This window comes from Malaclemys terrapin, chromosome 1 (genome assembly GCF_027887155.1).
Source record: "Malaclemys terrapin pileata isolate rMalTer1 chromosome 1, rMalTer1.hap1, whole genome shotgun sequence".
Lineage (NCBI taxonomy): Eukaryota > Metazoa > Chordata > Testudines > Emydidae > Malaclemys > Malaclemys terrapin.
In genome coordinates this window covers 118,788,765-118,810,015 of record NC_071505.1, presented here as the reverse complement: position 1 = coordinate 118,810,015, position 21,251 = coordinate 118,788,765, and the positions used below count along the sequence as shown (strand labels likewise).

General features: G+C 41.4%; 1 protein-coding gene across 9 annotated transcripts in view; it reads right to left on the bottom strand.

Moving 5' to 3' along the window:
• Positions 1-21,251, bottom strand: part of SOX5 (SRY-box transcription factor 5) — an 822,966-nt gene that overhangs the window by 65,299 nt on the left and 736,416 nt on the right. For all 9 annotated transcript variants that reach the window (XM_054036563.1, XM_054036572.1, XM_054036525.1 and 6 more), the window contains one exon: positions 4,998-5,144. In XM_054036563.1, the coding sequence (XP_053892538.1) occupies positions 4,998-5,144 (147 nt within the window). The remainder of the gene's footprint in view (positions 1-4,997; positions 5,145-21,251) is intronic.

Sequence of the window (21,251 nt, the reverse complement as noted above, 5' to 3'; positions counted from 1 at the left end):
ATAGGTGCCGACTCCGGGGGTGCTCCGGGGCTGGATCACCCATTGGAAAAAAATAGCGGGTGCTCAGCACCCACCAGTGGGCCCTGCCGATTAGCTCCTCTCTCTCCTCCCAGGCCGCCCAGCACTGAACCTTACTTGTGCCTACCCTCACCCTCCCACTTATACCATAGCCATCTTGAATATCCGACTGAGCAGCATGAAAGTACTTGCAGAATCAGGGCCAAAACGTGCTTAAAACAGACTCTGGAAATCCAGCACAATTTGGCAGATTTAAGAGATAGTTGCCTTTCACAGGGGCTGTGGAGGAGGCCTTGGTAAATTTGAACAGTGTGATTAGCATGCCGGCTGTCACAAAAACTGCTAAAGGAGAAGCTGTGTTAAAATCCATTTCCGCAAGATACACACATTTTCTTTTGGATGTATTCCACCAGCTCTGTTTCTTAAATCAGTTTTTCTGGCAGACAGATTCCATTCTGGAAAAATGCATGACACCAGCTCAGTTTCCTGCTTGAAAACTCAACAGAATGCACAGCAGGACATAATGGTGTATGTCCTCCATGGTTTCCTAAAAGTCACACCACAAGAATCTGAGAAGTGAATTTGAACATTTGGGGACACAACTGTCGAAAGGCAAGTGCAACACAGAAGATGGCAGGTTAGTCTGAATAGTCCAGTGCTCAAACACTGGTGAGGGCCACTGATAAAAGGCTTGCCAACGTAGGGGTTGCCAAGGTCTTTGAGGGGTCTCAGTGATGTCTTCATGTCTTACTAGATTTAAAAGATGAACCTTGGCAAACTCCCCCTGATGTTTCTTAGCATATCTAGAGCCAGCAGTTGTTCCATCTGCTGCTGAGGCCGACTTTGAAGAATCCTTGCAAAGAGCAATACAGTAACTAAATTTCTAGTCAAAGGAAAAAAAAACACGTCTTTTCAAAAGTGACCCAGATGTTTGCCACCACCTTGAAACACTCTCATATGGCGGGGCTGCCTCCTTGTCTATGAATACTTGAGCATATTTCCAAAACTGTGCCAGTGTAAACTGTGGGCTGCAAATGGAGATTCAGCAAACAAAATCTCCTAAAAGCTTGTCCGAGGCACTAACTATTCATGTATGGAGACTTTACATACTGCATCTTAACGAGGCTTTTCCCCCAGAAAGACCACCATGATTCAACTTTATGAACCATGTTTCCTTTGGAAAAATTGGGTTGTGAAACTCAGATAGGTCTTCATTGATAATAGCTGAAATAATGAGGTAACAGAAAGTGAATAGTGTTGTAAATGTTGGTGCAAACAAGGTTTTTAAAACCAAAGGAAGACCCATGCAGATACAAACTAAGGTGTATCACCATGTATATTATACACAGTTTAAACATGTAGGATTCAGTTTCTGGTGCTATCACACATTCATCACTGTCTTCCTAGCTAAGCCTTTACCCAGCTTTAAAAGGTTCATTCTAATTAGTGTAGGCACTATAAAGATTTCTTTATCACTTAGTATTTTTATATATATATATATAATTGTGTTCCTATGCTGAGTTCAAAGCTCAGTATAGCACTTGCACAACACCACAGGCAGGTCAGGTGACCTTTCTCCAATTCTCCTCTCCCTGGTGCTGAGGACAGACAAAGTGATATGTCTGTCATACGCCATTACCATTAGAACAGAATCTTGTTCTTTTATTACAACTGAACTCCGCCGGATTTCTCAGCAGGAATGCTAAGTGAAATCAATGTCTTGGGTTTCCAGGCTGAGCTTGGAGGTCACAGCCACTCTATCATTTCTCAGCATTATCCTTTCTCTCTCTCTCTGAGCCTCCAACTGGCACACAGCAGATTGAAAACAGCATGCATCAGAAGGCTCATGCTGCACAATTTTACAGCCTTTTGGAGCCCCCCCCCCCCACTCCTTTCCTAGTGGCCCACTCTTTTTTTTTTTTCCAATTTGCAAATAAGTTCTGTTTGTGTGCTTCCACAGAGTTGTGAACCAAAGGCACTGGAACACTTATGAATAAGGAAAAGCAATAAAAGACAAGGAAGAACAAAGCTGATTTTGACAGCTACCTGGAGGGTGGTTTTGCCGACATTACCAGTCTGGTAGGCCTTATAATTCCATGCAGGGCCGGCTCTAGGCACCAGCAAAACAAGCTGGTGCTTGGGGCGGCACATTTTTAGGGGCAGCATGGCCGGCCAGAATGCCACCCCTAAAAATGTGCCCCGGCCGCCCTAGCTCACCTCCGCTGCTGCTGCCGCAGTGCGCAAAACAGCTGATTCGCACGCCGCTACTCGCCCTCCCTCCCAGGCTCTCAAACCTGGGAGGGAGGGGAAGTAGCGGCGCGCGAATCAGCTGTTTCACGCACCGCGGCGGCTCGGGGTCTCCACCTCCTTCCCAGGCTCTCAAACCTGGGAGGGAGGGGGAGATCCCGAGCAGCCATTTCACGCGCTGCTACTCCCCCGCCCTCCCAGACTTGAGAGCCTGGGAGGGAGGGGGAGAAGCGGCACCCGCGCTGCGGCCACTTGGAGTCTCCCCCTCCCTCCCAGGCTCTCAAACCTGGGAGAGAGGGGGAGACTCCGAGTGGCCGCAGTGCAGGCGCCGCTTCTCCCCCTCCCTCCCTCCTAGGCTTGAGAGCCTGGGGGGAGGAGGCAGGGCTGGGGATTTGGGGAAGGGGCGGAGTTGAGGTGGGGTCGGGGTAATTAAAGACCGAGGTGGGGGGGGGCGGCCAAAATTGTTTTTGCTTTGGGAGGCAAAAATCCTAGAGCCGGCCCTGATTCCATGAGTGCCTCAACATAAATACTGTCCCCCATCAAATCTCATCAGACATTCTGTTTGTGCCGGGTAGATCCAAAACCAACATCGGGATCTTAAGTGCAGTGGAATCTCTTTAACAAGCTGTTAGACGCATCATACAGAAAACCCTTGTAAAATGCACAAAAATCTCTTGTTAACCATACAAACAACTGTTTTTGAAAAAAAGCACATTGCCGGGGGGCCAAATGGCTTTATGATTGACAACTTTCCACTACATAGAAGAGATGTCCTTACGAAGGGAAAAACTTTGGGAAGTCAAAAAGTCTGCATCGAGAAGAGGAGAAAGTAAATGTATACCTCCAGGTTGATTCTGGGTCCTAAGCATTCCTTTCATTTTTTGACCATGTATCTCATTGAGCTGACAATGGTATTATTTATTTGGCAGGTTATTTTTAATCCGTACAGCTTTACTGTTAGGCTAAAAACTAAGATGCTACTGTCAATTCAAGGAATCTTTTCTGACAGGATAAAGGAAGTGGACAGCATGCTAGAGGACACCGAAGGAAAGAAAGGACACATTTCGTCAAGTTTTCCCTGTCACTTAAATGGGGATGCTTTTTACTCCTTTTCCTTGGCTAAATCCTTGCTAATTGTTTTACAATAACTAAGGTAGGCAGTGCCACTCCAAAATGTGACCAGTTTCCTTAGGCCACCTGAGAAATAAATTGACCTCATCTTATTCTGGGCAGTGGATTTAATGAGTTGATCCTTGGTAAGATTATCTGTATCAAAGATTAGATAATTTAGAGATACAAGAGTGGAATTTTTAAAATCATTTAAGTGATTTAGGAGCATGAATCCCATTAAAAGCCAATGGGACTTGTGCTCCTAAGTCACCTAGGCCCTTTTGAAAATCCCAGCTACTATATTTTATTATATATCTATTATATTTATACCTATCTCTATCTACATGTAGATATAGACACAAATGGTGGCCCTTATTCTGCAACCTCTGAGTTGTACTTATGCAAGTAGTCTCATTCAACATCACTGGAGTCATTCCATTGAACACAGAACTTAATCTTGATTCATTAACATGATTGGTTCAGGTTTCTTACCATTTAGCTTAGGGAGGATAGGGATTGCTGAAACAGGCTCTACAATACATTAATGCTAACCCAAAGAGAAAAGTAATCAAAAGATAAGGAAGCCATTTTCTTCATGGTCTTATGGTCCACTGGATTGTATGCATATCTGATTTAAATTGCTCAAAGTCACAGATGTTGATTTAGCAACAGAAAAAAAGATTTCTCTAATTTATTTGGTATGTTCATTTAACCTAGCTCACCTTGTCCAGGCAAAGAATATGGAGGGACAGAGTGATATAGGAGCTTGACGGTAAGGACAAGTGTACTCAATTTACTCTGAGAAAATCTGATTTTGACTCTCAGCAACCAAATCCCCAACAAACAACCGCTGAGAAACGACAGACTCTCAAATTAACGTCACTTGGCCAATAGTCAAATGAAGTTTCAACATGTTATGTGGATGCGATGCATTCTGTGCCTTTGTCTTAGCTGTAGCCAACTTGCCAAACAATGGTGATGTTTTGAAGATTTGACTACAATTGCTAACCTGACCTTCGAAGACAGCATAAATCTCATTCCCCAACCACCTCCAAATTACTCTGGGTAGACCCTTTCATTATATAAATAAGATTAAAATATGTTCTGTGATACAACGGCCACCAATTAAGAGTCAGTCCTGCCATTGGATATGTACATAGGGTCCCCACTGATTTCAGTGCATGAACCCCAGGGCAGAATTTGGCTCTGGATGAGATGTCATGCTGCTATCATCTTTTGTTGCAGTACCACTTATATGGCTATGGATTAAAGGTTAGGGGGAAATAGTAGTTGTGTGCTAGAATGGGAGGCACGCAGCCTTAGTCTTTTGCCCTTTACCAAAGGATGGAAGAAATAATAATCTTGTGGCTCAAGCATTAGATGGGACTCAGGAGAGCTGCATTCAATTCCCAGCTCTGTTACTGGCTTCCTCTGTGACCTTGGGCAAATCACTTACTGTCACCATGCCTGAATTCTCCATCAGGTAAATGGGGATAAGAGTACTTCCCCTATTTCATGATGAATCTGTAACCACCTGGGAGGTGCTCAGATATCATATTGACAGGGACCATGTAAATACTGAGAGAGAAACAAAAACCTGCTCCTTTAAAATGGCACAGTACCTTGCTTTTGGGTGGAGGACTGTTTGTGCTCTTGTCTGTGTGGATACTGGTAGGGGATACAGCCGCACCAAGGTTTCCTTGGGGTATGCCAGGTATCTTGCCTCCTGGAGACACTTGCATTGCAGCAAGCTGGGCAGCATACAACTGCTGTAAAGAAAAAACAGGAGAGAGAGAGAAAATGAAACATTGCCAATAAACAAAACATCTTTCAAAAATTTCTCCTACTACAGATGCTGTAGTTTTTTCAGGCTTTTTTTTTTTTTTTTTTTTTTTTAAGCTAGCTGTCACCTCAACTTTTGTGAGCCATTCCTCAGGGGAGGAATGACAGACGTCACATGTGAAATGGCCTAGCTTCAGCGTGCGTCCAGAGATTCAAAATAAATAGCAATAGCCCAACTTCATGCCTTGCCTGAGCCATCTGATCAATTGTTTTGCTTCCTGAAAGGACCTGACCATAAGAGCATCCCCTCCCATCAATATTATATTAACACCCAGCCTGTGACATTTACCGTCATCATATTGTTCACTCTGCTAGTACGTTACATGCCTCTCCCTTACTGTGTGTGTGGCTTGCCAATTTTGACTGTAAGCTCTTTGGGGTAGGGACTCTGCTGCTTTGTGTTTACATAGCACCTAACACAATGAGGCACTGTTCTCAGGTGGTACTACTGTAATAAACTTTAATAAGAATAAATTATTATTTTGCATTATATTACAGTAGCAACTAGAGGCTCCAATCAAGATTGAGACCTCTTTGTTAGGTGCAGCAGAAACATATGGTAAGAATTAAAAAAAAAGTTCTAAATATTAAAGGCCCTGAGCCATCAAGGGACTTAATGACATTTTAACTTTAAGCACTGAATAGTGACATCAAAATCATGTGTTTAAAGTTAAGTACCAGTTTAACTGCCTTGCTGTATTGGGGCCAAGAACTGAGAGGAAATAGGTAATCTGGCTGTGCATGCAAGCAACCTAAACTCACAAAGAAGAGGAGAAAACAAACACCATGAGCAAGAAAAGCAGTGTGTGATACGACACAGACTGATTTATGTATAGAGGAGAACAAAAATGAATCTGGATAGAAGTCTTGATGGCTCAGGGAACTGTTTACAGGATAACAGTCAGTTTCAATATCAGGCCAGACCAAATCCACGGTGACCCGGTTTGGGGAGGATGTTCCAAGCAGGGCTCAGCAAAACAATGTTTAACAGCCCTCAGTGGTGCAAAGATACTGTCTCTGGATATGTGCACAAATATCACACAGAGTATATATGCTCTGTAAAGAATATATGCTGGTGTGGTCAAATGTGCAGGTTTCTTTGCCATGAGTTTAGGATGACTTATATGGCTCATGCATAGTGAAGATATGAGTGATCTATGCAAGTCATCCCAGATCTTGATATCTCACCACTATCATGCTTTTTCTTTATAGCTTTTCCGCCTGTACTTGTGTCCAGGCCTGTTCCTTTTACTTTTAAAAAAATCTAAGCTGCTTCTGCTCCTTTAAATTTAATTAATTCTGCCCCAAGTCCTTCCTTATTTCCTCTTCTCTCCTTTTCTTCTTTGGTTTAATATTCTTCTCACTTTTGTTTCTTTTAATTTTCTTTTTTATTTCTTCATTTTTACCTCCGCTTATTCCTCAGCTCTTTCTTTCTTGACATTCATCCCTCTCCTTCTTCCTCCACACTCTCTCCTTCCCTTTCATCCATTCTTTAATTCTCTCCCTCCTCTTCCTCACGTGCCCACTTATTCATTCATTTGACCTATCATCCTCACCCAATCCCAGTCAACCTCCGACACAGCCACCCAGCCACAAACCACGGTGATGGATGCAAAATAAATGCCTAAACAGACAGATGGCCACGCTCACTCACCCTTTAATGGGTCCTTAAAAAAAGGAGCCACTCTTGCAGCCATGCAAGGAGAAAGGAATGGGGGCTTTGACGCAACAAACAGGAGCTGCTTGCAGTAGTGCAAAGAGAACCAGGCTTCTTTCACCAAAGTAGAACTGGGTGGGGAGGGTGGTAGTACTTCAATAGACCAAAGGGGTCACTGCTGTGCAACAGTGCAATAGAGTAGCACCCTGGATAAAGGGAGCTGTCCAAACAGACATATACCTGGATGGAAGCAGACCAATGCCAGTTCAGACAGGGACCAGATGACTAAGTAGATGCCAGTCTGAGTCAGGCAGTAAAAGTAGTTTGACAGAAAGGTATGGAGCTGTTTGTGGGAGGAGAAAGGCAGCAAAATGGCCAGTTGAACTGGAAGCCTGTAGGCCCCACAAATATTAGAGTGATGGGTAAGATATGAAAACACAGATTACACACCAGAGAGAAGGTCAAGACAAGGGTTAACTGTATAGGACCTTCAAGGTAATGATGAGGGTGTTTTAATTTGATCTGGAAGGAGGCATTTAGTAGGCACTACTGATGCTCCATGACACGGGAGGATTATAAAGTTCTACTAATCAACTGACAGAGTTGTGACAGAGAAACAATATTCTCCTTCAGAGGCCCCTGGAAATGCTCATGCTCTATTATTCTTTAAGAGTGAACAATTAAATAGGACGTTCACCCTGAAAGGAAAGGGGAGCAGCTAACTCAAGTAGGTCCATGACATTAGGCAGAGTTTCCAACTTCTCCACCTCCTATCCCTACTCCAAGTACCAGATCATGCTTGCCCTTCTGTATGGGGTGTGTGTATGTCATAGTGACCGAGAGTTTGTACCACTTTAGAGCTGTGAGTGGTCTATGCGCAATGGCTTGGAAGCAGTCAATCCTAGGTGAGAGCTGCTTGCAGTATTAACATCCAGCTTTCCTGACAGCCTAAAAAGAAAGGTCCAGGATTAAATGGGCATCAGAGGCTGAACTGCCCTAATCACCCCTATGCAGAGGGCAGCAGAAGGCCATATTTTGAGAGGGCAAGTGGAACTTAAGTGTTGCATAGGCCTTGTACTGGTCCTCTGTTCAGGGATAAATTTGGTCCTCAGAGAGGTGGTATCTTGAAAAGTGTTGACAGATACTGGTGGAGCATGGAACAGTATGGGAGACAGGGTGGAAGGAAACTTGCAATGCCACCACCCATGCTGAATCTATTCTGTGGATAAATAGATACCTTCAGTCTGCTGGGCTGTCACGCTGACATTTTTCACCTCTATTCAATCCTTTTCATAATGTAAGAATACAAATTTTAAAAAGTAAATGAATCTATATGAAAGGTTCCAACCTTATTCCAGCAGAAACCAGGTCTTCTCCCACAAACTACTAATGTATGGGGTATTTTTAATGACAGATTGTCGTTGCAGGGTTGCTAGGGCAGAACGTGGCCTCAAGTGCATGGTCAGGCACCAAAACCAAAGGGCAGTTGGGTAAGAGCAGTCACTGCAAATAACTATACCAGCTCGTGCTGCTATAGACTCTTGCTCCATTTAAAAAATGGGGGAACAGACTTTTTGAGTAAATAAAAAGTTAGTCAAGCTAAATGGTTCCAAACTGTGCAGTGACGATGGGTTGGATTCTTAATTAACCAGTGAGATTGTTCCCATAGCCCTGCCCATATTGAAAAATGGAATGAAACATGCAATATGCAGGAGTTTGAGCTTTGTCATTATTGAATGTGTCTATTCATATTTAATCATTTCAGGGGATGATGGCTTATGACAAGCAAAAGGACATGATATGGACACGTCCCGTGAATCGAGATGGCTAATGAAAAACAAGTATGAGAGTTTATGGCTATGGTAAATAAAGCAGTTAAACTCAAACAAAGGCACAGTTCTACCCCGAGGTCCACAACAGAGAACCTCAAAAACTGGAATAAAATATATGCATTGGAAAGGCTGCCAGCAGTCTTTACTCTGAATTGTCGAGTCGACACAGTCTGTATCCTGCCGTGTGCGTATTCTATGCATCCTCAGATCTTTCACGGTGATGAAGGTAGCACCTCAACAATTAAATGGGTGTAATTTACACTATATAATTGCTGGAATAAACCATTCTTGAGCATCCTTAAATGTATGCCCAATAGGGAACTTCCCCAAGATTGGAGATTTGTACATGACTTCCAGCTAATTACAGACACAAATGTAATCTCTGGCACTCAGGGGATGTCATGAGCTGTGTAAGAACCTCTGGTGGACTCTGTGTCCATAGACCATTGAGGGGTTTACCTTCGCCAACATAAGCTGGCAAAGCTCCAATAGTTACAATGGAGTTATGTCAATTTATGCAACAGTTTATTTTTGCTATTTATGACAAAAAAGGATAATATTCCCCATGTAATAGAACAGACGATATTGTTATGAACCTTTTTCTTCTTCAAAAAGGGAAGAATTGGGTCTTTAGAAAGCAATTAAATCTTAACTTCTATTATTTATTTATAACCAAATAATCACCTTTCAGATGCCCTGCCCATGTGCAGTACTGTGTACCTGTTTCCTGTCTTCTCATTAACCTATTATGAAAATCTGTGTACATGCAGAATCATCAGAACAAAAGAACAATTGGTTACACTTGAAAATGAAAACCAGTTATTTTTATATTATTGAACCTGTCTCTGTTCTTAAGTCATTAAGCAGCCCCCTGCCTTCCCTGCAGGTCATCACCTAAAACATTTCTAATTCATCCTATATATTAACCAGGAATATTCTGCTGAACTCTCCACTGCTAGTGGCGCTTGGCTTGATGACTGTGTAGTACATCAATAGCACAGTTTTAAGGTTAGACTGGCTTTGAAAACTTCCCCCTTGGGCATTGTTATTATATGTTAACAATGCTCATTACTGCTTTGAGGATAAACTAAAAATGAGATCTTGTTCGATTAATAAGGAAAATGAGAATGGGATTTAACAGCAATTTAAAAAAGATTTGAAAAAATATATCTTAGAAATTATACATGTTTTTATAATACCACACTAGTATTAAAATAATTTTTGTGAGGTGTTGAGAGTAATATCTTTTCTTAAAAAAAAAAAATAAAAAAGGGGGAAGAATAAAAGCTAGCGGCAATGGATTCTGAATACTGGGCTAAATTTGTCCCTAGTGTAACCTGTGATTTCAATGGAGTTATCACAGGGATGAATTTGGCCCCTGTATATAAATGTTTGGAATTGTGGATTGATCCAATACTTCAAAATCTGTGTTATTCTGAGTCCCATCATTAAAAATATACACATGAATGGGCCCTGTTCTGACTTCATAGCCGTGATAGCTTTGATTTTTTTGCATGATTTGAATGAAGAAGTGGTATAAAATGAGATTCTCTTAATCAAAATACATGAATTTAATCTTCTTCACTATGAATTTGATGCTTATCTCAGGAAACATATCAGGTGTACCAAGGGAAGTGTGTGTGGAAAACTGAGTTGGTTGGGACGAATTCATTGCTCATTTCCAAAAAGTGGGTGAAGAAATTAGAAAAAAAGGAAGAATTCACCCAAACCAACAAGTTACATGCAGCCTCCTCTTGAATATTCTTTTTAAATCACTGGTGATATGTAGAAAGCTGTCCCTATCAGCAACATGTGGTAAATTTGCCTCGATTTTACATGCACGGAGTTCTTCACCAAAGTCTAATCTACGGGCATGTCTACACTTACCAGGGATTGATGCTGCAGTGATCAATGCACCAGTGGTCAATTTAGCGGGTCTAGTGAAGAATAAGGGAAGTCGACAAAAGAGTGTCTCCTGTTGACTCAGCACAGTGTAGACACCGCAGTAAGTTGACCTAAGCTACATCGACTCCAGCTGTGTTATTCACGTAGCTGGAGTTGTGTAACTTAGGTCGACTTACCCCTGTAGTGTAGACAAGGCCTATGAAAGGTACAAATATTAGACATTCCTTTTGTCACTTTATATCTCTTTTTCCTTCAAAGATTGCTAGATCAAATTTACAAAGGAGCATTTTAATTTGTATCTGCACAGTGTGCATCTGCCTGGGAATAGACTTTAGCATTTGAATGCCCAGGTGGTTATTTACCTGCATAAACATGGGATTTTGAATACAAAGGGGTGCATGGGCACAAATTTAAGAGGTTTTTAAAAAAAAATCCAGCCCCCCGAGTCCATTACAAAGCCATTTTTATTCAACTTTGATGGCTGAGTTTGACAGTTTTCAGTTTAATAACAGGATCTTGGTCAGCACTTATACCTTTTTATGTATTTTTTAAGACTTCAGTGGCCCAAGGTATCAGCCAATGATCACTGCTTTATCTTCAGTGTGCCCTTATCCCAACCAGAGCGCGTTAGTACAATATTAGCAGCAGACAACGTATAAGAGATAGAAGTTTTTCAAGGCATCAGAAGTGATATTGTTGACAGCATCTATTTGGATGAACCATGTTCAGACAGTTTAATACTTATTTGCCATGATTCTCAGAAGCTACTGTGCACATCCATATGCATGCAGACATTGCCTTTTGGTGACAGAAGAATATTATGTAGACTATAGAGACAACAGTGCATGTTAACAAGCCATATTGTTCCTTTTTATGGCCATAATGATCACCTAACTTCCATTTAAATTCCAACTACAGGTATGTACTATACTTCTTTAGTCTAGAGGAGAAAGGTATAACAAGAATCAATAGCTGGAAGTTAAAGCCCAACAAATTCAAATCAGATTAAAATTAAGGCACATTTTTTTTTTAACAGTGAGGGTGCTTAACCACTGGAACAAACTTCCAGGGGAAGTGGTGGATTCTCTCTCTTTTGAAGTCTTCAGATCAAGACTAGGTGATTTAACAGTCCCTTCTGCCTTTAAAAATCTATGAAACTAACTAAGGAAGAGATCTTAAAAGGAAACAAGGCTTCACTAGTAAATATAATAAATATTCACAAACAAAGCAAGATTTCACCTGTACATGTTTTGTGCATAAAGTTCAAAGTAGAGCAACCAACATGTATCTACTGTGTTAAAAAAAATTTTGAAACAGAAACCAGATTTTTCATTAGCACAACAGGGTCTGGTAATTATGGTAATGAAATCTCTATAGTCTCAAACTTATAACCCTTAGTCATGAGAATAATTTTCATTTAAGTCTATGTGATTACTCACATGAGTAAGCTTTTTGGGATCAGGAGCTGGGCAAATCCAGTAACATGTTCGGCATCACAAAACCTATAGAGCTTATTCTGCTTTTTTTGTTTTTTTGTTTTTTTTAAGTTTGTGGTTTCATCAAACTTTTGAGCTTTTGATTTTATGATTTTAAACTATTGTTCTCCCAGGGAAATTTAATTACTTGTATGTACAACTAGGTGGAAAACAGTGCAATACAGTTAATAAATAACTTTGTTTGAAAGCAACTCTTGCTTTGCTTCTCAGACAAGAGGTACAAAACTGGTTGGAGAAAGAAAGAAAATTAATAACGTGAAGCAGCCTAGAATTTGAGTTTTGCTACCGTGAAACAGAATTTGGACTTCCACTGTTTTCAGTTCTTCTCTAGATCCACAACTGTTGAGTGGGTTCTAAGTTTTGCTAAATCTAGTTTCCCATCCCTACATTTATAATAATACTTTACAATTTGATAGCAGTTTCCATTGGAGAATCTCAAAGCCCTTTCCAGACGTTAATAGATTAAAAAAACTAAAATGTTATTTAAAATCAGAGATTTGAGAATATGCACAGACGCTTAATGACTTGCTCATGGTCACCCAGGAAATCAGTGGAGAGCCTTGAATAGGACCCAGACTCCATGTCTCCCTAATACTGTGCCTTAATCACAACTGTAGGAACTTATCAATACACACTTCCTATCAAAGGCTAACAAGATTTTGTTAGTTTTTGTGATAGTACATCACTGTAAACTTTGTGATTAAGATTGGCTGCCCCTTTCAAATTAGAGTGTTTAACTGGAAAATTGCCCAAGTGGCATACATATTTGTACATACAATGTACACATTATATGACAGTAACTGAAATGGAGTGGCTATATGGAACGCATATTGAAAAGGAAATTTGACAGAGTCTTCTAGAGAAAGGTTGTTAGACAAAATGTTGCATATGAATCGTTGAGAAATGTAATAAATAAATACTGCAAACATGCAAAGAAATCTGCCATCAGTTTATGCCCATCTTAGTTTCTTGTATGAAACAACAATATAGTTTATTCATGCTGCCATTCCCATACTTCATTACTAAACCAAGGGGCTTAAAAAAAAATGATAACCTCATAAGATAGACTTTTTGAAAGTAAAGCGTTAAAATGTTACCCTCTTGATGATATATGCATGAATGTGCATAAAGCAAAGGAGGCAAGGGTTATGTGGAAGACCAATAAACAACAGGGATGTGGAATTTAAAATGGCCAGAATTTGCACTGTAATCTATAATATTTTTTTCACCAGCTATTCTGTAATGAAGATCAAGGGTCTGTGCGTGCATTCCATATGGAGACTCGAGTCATACAAGTGTGTCAATGTAGTTCTTCTTTTACAAGTTTGAAGTCAGTAAAGTGGCATAGGCATTGTATTGTTCAAGGAAAAACTCAATGCTACCTTCTTGTTTACTATAAGGATGTTTCCTGAGAGCTTATTTAGGATATATCCAGATCTCTGGCAACTAGCTTGGAGCCCTTGACTCTAGTAATTGTAATTCCCCACTTGCAAGAGGAAGATTCTCTGAGTGGCCATTTGACAAATCTTATCTCATAGTATCCTTCTTTACTTGACTGGTATTGTACACAATCATTCATTTTTATCCATTAAATGAGTAGAGTAGTTAATAAGCAAACACTGCCGGCAGGTTTACTGTATATAAGGTTCCACATGTTTCAGACAGCCGAACTATAATTAAGACATTCCACTACTTTACACACATCTCCTTAAGCAACTCTTTTCCCAGTTTTTATTTATAGATTTTCTGTTTGTGTTTTAAGTTGCAATATACAACAGGGAATTAAAACCGAAATATGCTGTGGTTGTTTTAGAATGGATGCTGAATCAATGACTGCCAGTCTGATCACTTCTTTCACTTCTGTGTTAAGAAATAAAACAGATTATGGTCTTAGTCTTTCAACTGCATCTGTGCTGGCAGACCTATGCAGATGTTCAGAGCCCCAGTGAAGTCACTGGGGCCTCATATGGACCATGTGTCCACTTGTGTGGATGCAGTGGTGGGATCAAGGTCTGAGCATCTTGATGCTAACAATGCCTGAAGATTTCTTAAGAAATTGTCCCCACCATCCCATCAAACAAAGAAGGCAAAATCTCTGAAGAGACATATCCTACCCAGTACTCTAGGACCACAACATCGAGCCTGTACTAGAAACCAAGGAAAAGATATTTGCTGTTTTTCAGGAATGGGGAGAACAGAGTCCACAAAACTACAATAAGCCCTCCTTATCAGCTAAGAGTTCACTCCGACAATCAATCAGTACAGAACTGTTGATCTTCTGACTTCAGCCACTGGAAAAGTTCTCTACAGAGAAGGCCATATCATGGAAATAGAACGGACAATACCAAAATTGGGTGGAAACAGATAACATTAAAATGTAGTTTATAGGAATTTCTCTTCTGTAATTTTGCAAATTAATGATATTTCCAACAGCCCAACTCTAGATACACCCTGATGTCACAATTAAGTCATCCATTTTCTCCCTCGGTGCTTCAGCAAAGGTACCCACTCTCAGGCTTCTGGCTTCCCTGTCCGTCACCTGACTAGGGAGTAGATACATGTCTCTCCCCCTTCTGACCAGGATATTTCCTGGATGAACTGTTCCCTGCTTTCACTGTGTTATTCCCAGCAGGGACAGGCTGCCCAAGCAGGCTTACTTTCTCTTCAGAGATAGTTAACAGTGTGACTGCCCACAGTTACAGTTACCCCACAGCTCTTTTTATGCAAGTCTATTTTATTCTTAAGGTAAAAGCACCTATGAGAAAACATATTTAAAACAATACAAGAACCTACACCCACGCTATTAAGCTTACCAGAGATCATCCCAACCCTAACATGGGCTCTGGCAGGAGCAGTCCTTCAAAATCCCACCAATGGGTTTTCAAATTCATCACAACTTCAGCTCAGAAGAAGCCCCAGTCTTATGTGGCTTCAGCAGCTCTATTACTTCCAACCATTTCCTAACGATTGGGGCCCTCCTTGGACCAGGAGTCCTGTCTGTTTGCTGGCTCATGAAGAGGGCCTGAGCCTGTTTATCTCAAAAAGGCCATTTATCTCAAAATCATTTTTCTGTCTATTGGGCTATGGAGACCAGTCTGAACTAGTATATGCAAAATTATCCAGAGGGTGGCTTCACTGCATCCCCCCTCCTCCTAGAGCAGTTACTTACAATTCCACAATAATACATACACAACTGCATTTTAATAAAATGGACTCAAAGCTATTAAACTTAATTCAATAAGGTTTAATTTAATTCAGTATAATTTATCTTAATTCCATAAGGTTTGTCCAGGATACTGTCAGTTACACCAGTCACACCTTATTTGGTAAAATGAGGACACTAAATAGCAAAATGGGAAACATCTCCTTTCCCATTAAACTTAAGACTGTTTCTAAGGCTGGAGAGCCATGGAAGTACATCTATTGTCCTTGAAGATGTACATTAATATGTTTCTTGTTCAGTTGATGTGCACATGTAGTCACTGGCGTCTACTCTGCTGGGTCAAAAACTTAATTCACTCTTTTAGCTAAGTTGTATTATTGAATCTCCATTACCCAGGTCAAATGACCTGGGTAATGGCAGAGGAGACAGAGGAAGTGAAAAAGTCAGACGCTTACTCCATGGCAAGCATCACTGGACAGAGAATTGCACGCTCAGATGCTGCTAACCTCTTCCATTTAGAGCAGAGATGAAAGAATGTGACACTTGTGCCTTATGGGGAAGCCAGGAGTACGCAAGCGTGCATACACACACGAACTGCACAAGGGAGAGAATGGGTATGGAGGGAAAATATTTGGAGGGGGAGGGAGAAGAGAACATCTGAGTCATAGCAGAAAATTTAAATATTCCCTAAGAACTAGGCTGTAGGACATACTGATTTCTAGGTTGGTTCTAAGGAATTCCCCCCCCCCTTGCCTTTTGTCTTCATGGGGAATGTTAATAGGATGCGACAGTCAGATAATATGGCATCTTTATTCAGCCCAAGAATGTTATTTTATTTCATTTCATTTTTGGAGGTGGCTGGAGGAGAGCGAGGGTATTATTTTGGGGGAGGAAAGGATGTCAGGTCTTTATAACTTAATTTCAGCCTTTTACTCGAGTTAAATGTGAAACTTTTAGGGCTTTTGTACTGCAGAAAACTTTCACGTCCTAGCAGACTTCAACAGGGATCAGTTCACCTTTTGTCCAGTCTTTTGTTCATAATTATTCATTCTCTTGCATAGAATCATAGAATATCAGGGTTGGAAGGGACCTCAGGAGGTCATCTAGTCCAACCCCTTGCGCAAAGCAGGACCAATTCCCAACTAAATCATCCCAGCCAGGGCTTTGTCAAGCCTGACCTTTAAAACCTCTAAGGAAGGAGATTCCACCACCTCCCTAGGTAAGCCATTCCAGTGCTTCACCACCCTCCTAGTGAAAAAGTTTTTCCTAATATCCATCCTAATATCCAACCTAACCCTCCCTCCCCCACTGCAACTTGAGACCATTACTCCTTGTTCTGTCATCTGCCACCACTGAGAACTGTCTAGATCCATCCTCTTTGGAACCCCCTTTCAGGTAGTTGAAACAGCTATCAAATCTCCCATCATTTTTCTCTTCTGCAGTCTAAATAATCCCAGTTCCCCTCAGCCTCTCCTCATAAGTCATGTGCTCCAGACCCCTAATCATTTTTGTTGCCCTCCGCTGGACTCTTTCCAATGTTTCCACAACCTTCTTGTAGTGTGGGGCCCAAAACTGGACACAGTACTCCAGATGAGGCCTCACCAATGCCGAATAGAGGGGAGTGACCACGTCCCTCGATCTGCTGGCAATGCTCTTATTTATATAGCCCAAAATGCCGTTAGCCTTCTTGGCAACAAAGGCACACTGTTGACGCATATCCAGCTTCTCGTCCACTGTAACCCCTAGGTCCCTTTCTGCAGAACTGCTGCCTAGCCACTCAGTCCCTAGTCTGTAGCAGTGCATGGGATTCTTCCATCCTAAGTGCAGGACTCTGCACTTGTCCTTGTTGAACCTCATCAGATTTCTTTTGGCCCTATCCTCTAATTTGTCTAGGTCCCTCTATATCCTATGCCTGCCCACCACCGTATCTACCTCTCCTCCCAGTTTAGTGTCATCTGCAAACTTGCTGAGGGTGCAATCCACACAATCCTCCAGATCATTAATGAAGATATTGAACAAAACTGGCCCCAGGACTGATCCTTGGAGCACTCCGCTTGATACTGGCTGCCAACTAGACATGGAGCCATTGATCACTACCCGTTGAGCCCAATGTTCTAGGCAGCTTTTTATCCACCTTATAGTCCATATTAACAACCAAAGCCTTCTGGAAAACCCGCATAGCCCTTCTTCTCCTAGCTGATCTTGTTGTGTTGTCAAAATTGGGGCATCAATATCACCTTCTCAGGACCACATTATTCCCCCCCACTCCCTTCCATGAGAAGAGAATGCATGACTAGAGCTGTGGAAAGCTCTAGGCCCCGATTCAGCCAGGTTCTTATGCAAATGCTTAACTTTAACCACGTGAGCAGTCCTGTTGACTTTAATGGGACTATTCAGATGCTTAAAATCAGGCACATACTTAAGTACCTTGCTGAATTGGGGCCCTAATAATGGCAGGATCAAACAGGAGGAGATGCTGGATTATGAGGGAAAAGACCCTTATTTCAAATCGAAATTTTTGAGGATAGCTAAAGAAACAGACAAATACTAAGTGCATTTTTGTTTTGATGTTTGCTTTATTATCTGAAAGTCCACCTTTAATGAAACAAATAAGTGGAAACACAATTGGATAATTTGTAAAGCCCTTTTTTGTTCTTCAAAAAATGGGTGTGGTCTGTAAACCCTCTCTCTGAGATATAGCTTGTAAAACTCTAGAGAGGTTGAAACCTCTGTGAAGCTCTGGCAAACATCTCAGGAAATAGCAAAAGAGGCTGCTTTCTGGTTCATCTCATTACTTCCATACTTGCACTGATGTAATGGGAAGAGTAACACTTTTCATATCCCATTAGGACATGTGCGGAAGTTCACTGCTTAGGGACTTGGTTCCCTCAGAAACGATCTCTGCACAACTTTGAAATCCCTTAGGCCTCAGTTTCTGACTCTCTATATAATGAAACCACAAACACTATGATCAGAGGACACTACATGGTTTGACTTCAGCCCACACATATAAAATCTGCTTTAAACTCACTCCACCATGGATCTTTTGGCACACATTTTACCATAAGCTTATAAAGTCCTAGGCACAATAAGATGGGCTAAGAATGTATGGAATTAAACTCTTAACTCTTCACTTCCTCCATTTCTATCGGAGGTTATTGTTCTCCACCTTAGTGCAAAGAGAGTTTCTCACTCTGAAACCAGAAATAAAGGAACTTGTTGTTTTAATACTTTACAGTCACCTGACAGCAGCATACAAGCCAGAGTCTGCTTCTAGGTGCAGCACGCAGCTTATTCATTCTGATCGACATCCCAAGTCTGTGAAGAGTGACCCTCTGAACTCTCCAGCTACACCCAGCACCCTCACAGAACAACAGAAGCTGCTCCACAGTGGAGCTAGGTGGAAGACTGATTTATTTATTTATTTATTTTTGGTTCACTACCGGTAGTAGTTCCGGAAAAAAAAAATCAGTTTGACCAAACTGAAACATTTCAGCATTTTTAACCTTTGTATTTATCGATTTATTAAATAAAAGCAAAGGAACAAAGGGCTAGATTCACATCACAGGTGATGGTGGGGCCATTGCCTTTATGCTCAAATAGCCCAGTGGTTAGGGCACTAAGCTGGGAGATGGGACACTGGAGCAGTGACTTGAACCAAGGTCTCGCTGCTTGCAGGTGAATGGCCAAACCCCCAGACTATGAGGTATTCTGGGGTGGGTCTCTCTCAACAGCTCCCGTTGAAGCTGTTTTGCTTTGTGGAAATAAATACAAAGCTCTTGAACCTGGGTCTCCCTCTTCCTAAGTGAGCATCCTAACTACCAAGCCATAGAGTCATTTTCTCTCTCTCTTCCCAGGCTAATGACTATGTGAGTATTTTATACGAAGGGGAATAGCTTCAACAGAACAGTCTGAGAGAGACTCAGACCAGAATACCCAATAGCCTGTTTTGTGAATGGTGCCGAAGTCCCCTTGTGAATCTAGTGTCAACATTTGAAACTATTTGGCAAATTCGTGTCAGCCTGAAATTGCATTTTTTGGCGAATAAACTATTCTGCTGAAAATTTTTACCTAGCTCTATTCTATACAGGAGATGAGGGAGGGTTAAAATTATATTTACAATGGAATATCTGTTAGTGAGTTTGTTTGTTTGTTTAAATTAAATGGATATAGTTCTAGTGAGATACTCCAGCTAGCCAGCCTGGAGACTCAAGGTTCTCTAGTCATGTAAACAAGTACTGAATGGAATGTGGAGTACTACAAGCTTCTTCATATTTCTCAACTAGTATGATTCAGCCCTGACTACATCAAGAAGTAAGAGAGGAATTTTTTCCCCATGATCATTCTCTCCCTTCCTTGATGTGACTGCCAACAAAGATGTCAAATCAGATATTGGTCCGGATCAGTATAGCTCCATTGAAGTGATTGAGTTCTGTTTTCCACCATTTGAAGATCTGGCCCTTTGATTTTGTTTCTTAGTGATAAGGACACTCATTCAGTAGAAACTTGACTGAGATCGCCAACTCATTTCATATAGGCCACCAAACAGCCACAGATTCTGGAACCAATGATCTGAGCTATCGTCAAACTAGTGAGTTAGAGGCAATGAGATCTGTAATCCATTACTATATCTGAGCCATGTAGGCCTATTTATTTAAAGATTTTTGTAGCTGTTTTGAGACATTGAGCAAAATCTTCAAAAGTTCTTAAGAAACTCAGGAACTCTTAGGTGCCTACATGATTTAGGTGCTTTTGAAAATGTTACCACTTGTGTTTATCCTTAGTATGGTGCTATTACAGCATTAAGGTGGACGTGCTTATCCAGAATCATTGTAAACTGAAATTAATGTGCATCTCATGAGACAGTTTTCAACTGTTCATATTATAGGTAGTTATAAAAACAGCCTAGTCCACATTTTAAATTAATCACCTGCAAATTTGGATTTAGAAGAAAGACAGCAGCAATTTCTACGTTTATGATCCAGAAACTGAAAAAAAAAAAAAAAAGTTCCACTTCTTTAACTTAAAAGGAGCCAAAATTAATTTAAAAGCAAATTTAAAATTGCTCCTGGCCAAGTACTTGTTTGTAAAGAAGAGCGGATGGGTGAACAGAAGCGTTTGCAATGGAAATGCTGAGAAACTCTTAACTAGAGTCGCACTAACATGAGCAAATATCATGAGGTAATAATAATATTATGCAGAAACCTTTGCTCATTATGTTATTCCTAATGCAATCTCATTTCACTTGAGTACTTGAGTTTGATGAGGGGGTTAACAAGGGAGGTGGTGTTCGAGTGAGTGTGAATGAGGAATGCTGCTAAAATAGGAGCTATTTTAACAGTTTTGTGTTTAATATTATCTAAGGCCATGTAATTTTTTTTACAGGTAAAATATGCACACATTCGGAGAATGACATTGGCTTTGATATAACACAGATAACATCTAGACATATTGCTACTGTACAGTGCGTCCTCAAGGAACCAGTGATTTTCCCCCCACCTGGTACTATATATTAGAGCCTAACACAGGGGTCTCAAACTCAAATAACCACGAGGGCCACATGAGGACTAGTGCATTGGCCTGAGGGCCACATCATTGACACCCCTCCTCGCTGCCCCTGGCCCCGCCCCCACTCCACCCCTTCCATGAGGCCTTGCCCCTGCCCCGTCTCTTCTCCACCTTCTCCTCCAAGCGGTTTTAATAAAATATATATACTCAGTAAAGCCCCCCACTGCACTGCACTGCACTGCACCACCACTCCACCCCTGCTCTGCCTCTTCCAGAGGTGGCAGGTTTGTAGAAATTTTGGTGGTGCCCAGAACCTGCCCCCTCAAACTCTGCCCCCACCTGCCTAAGGCTCTGGGAGGGAGTTTGCATGGGGGGAGGAGGTCTAGGGTGCAGGCTCTGGGATGGAGTTTGGGTGCTGGGTGCAGGCTCCGGGCTGGGGCAGGAGGTGGACGGTGCAGGCTCTGGGATGGAGT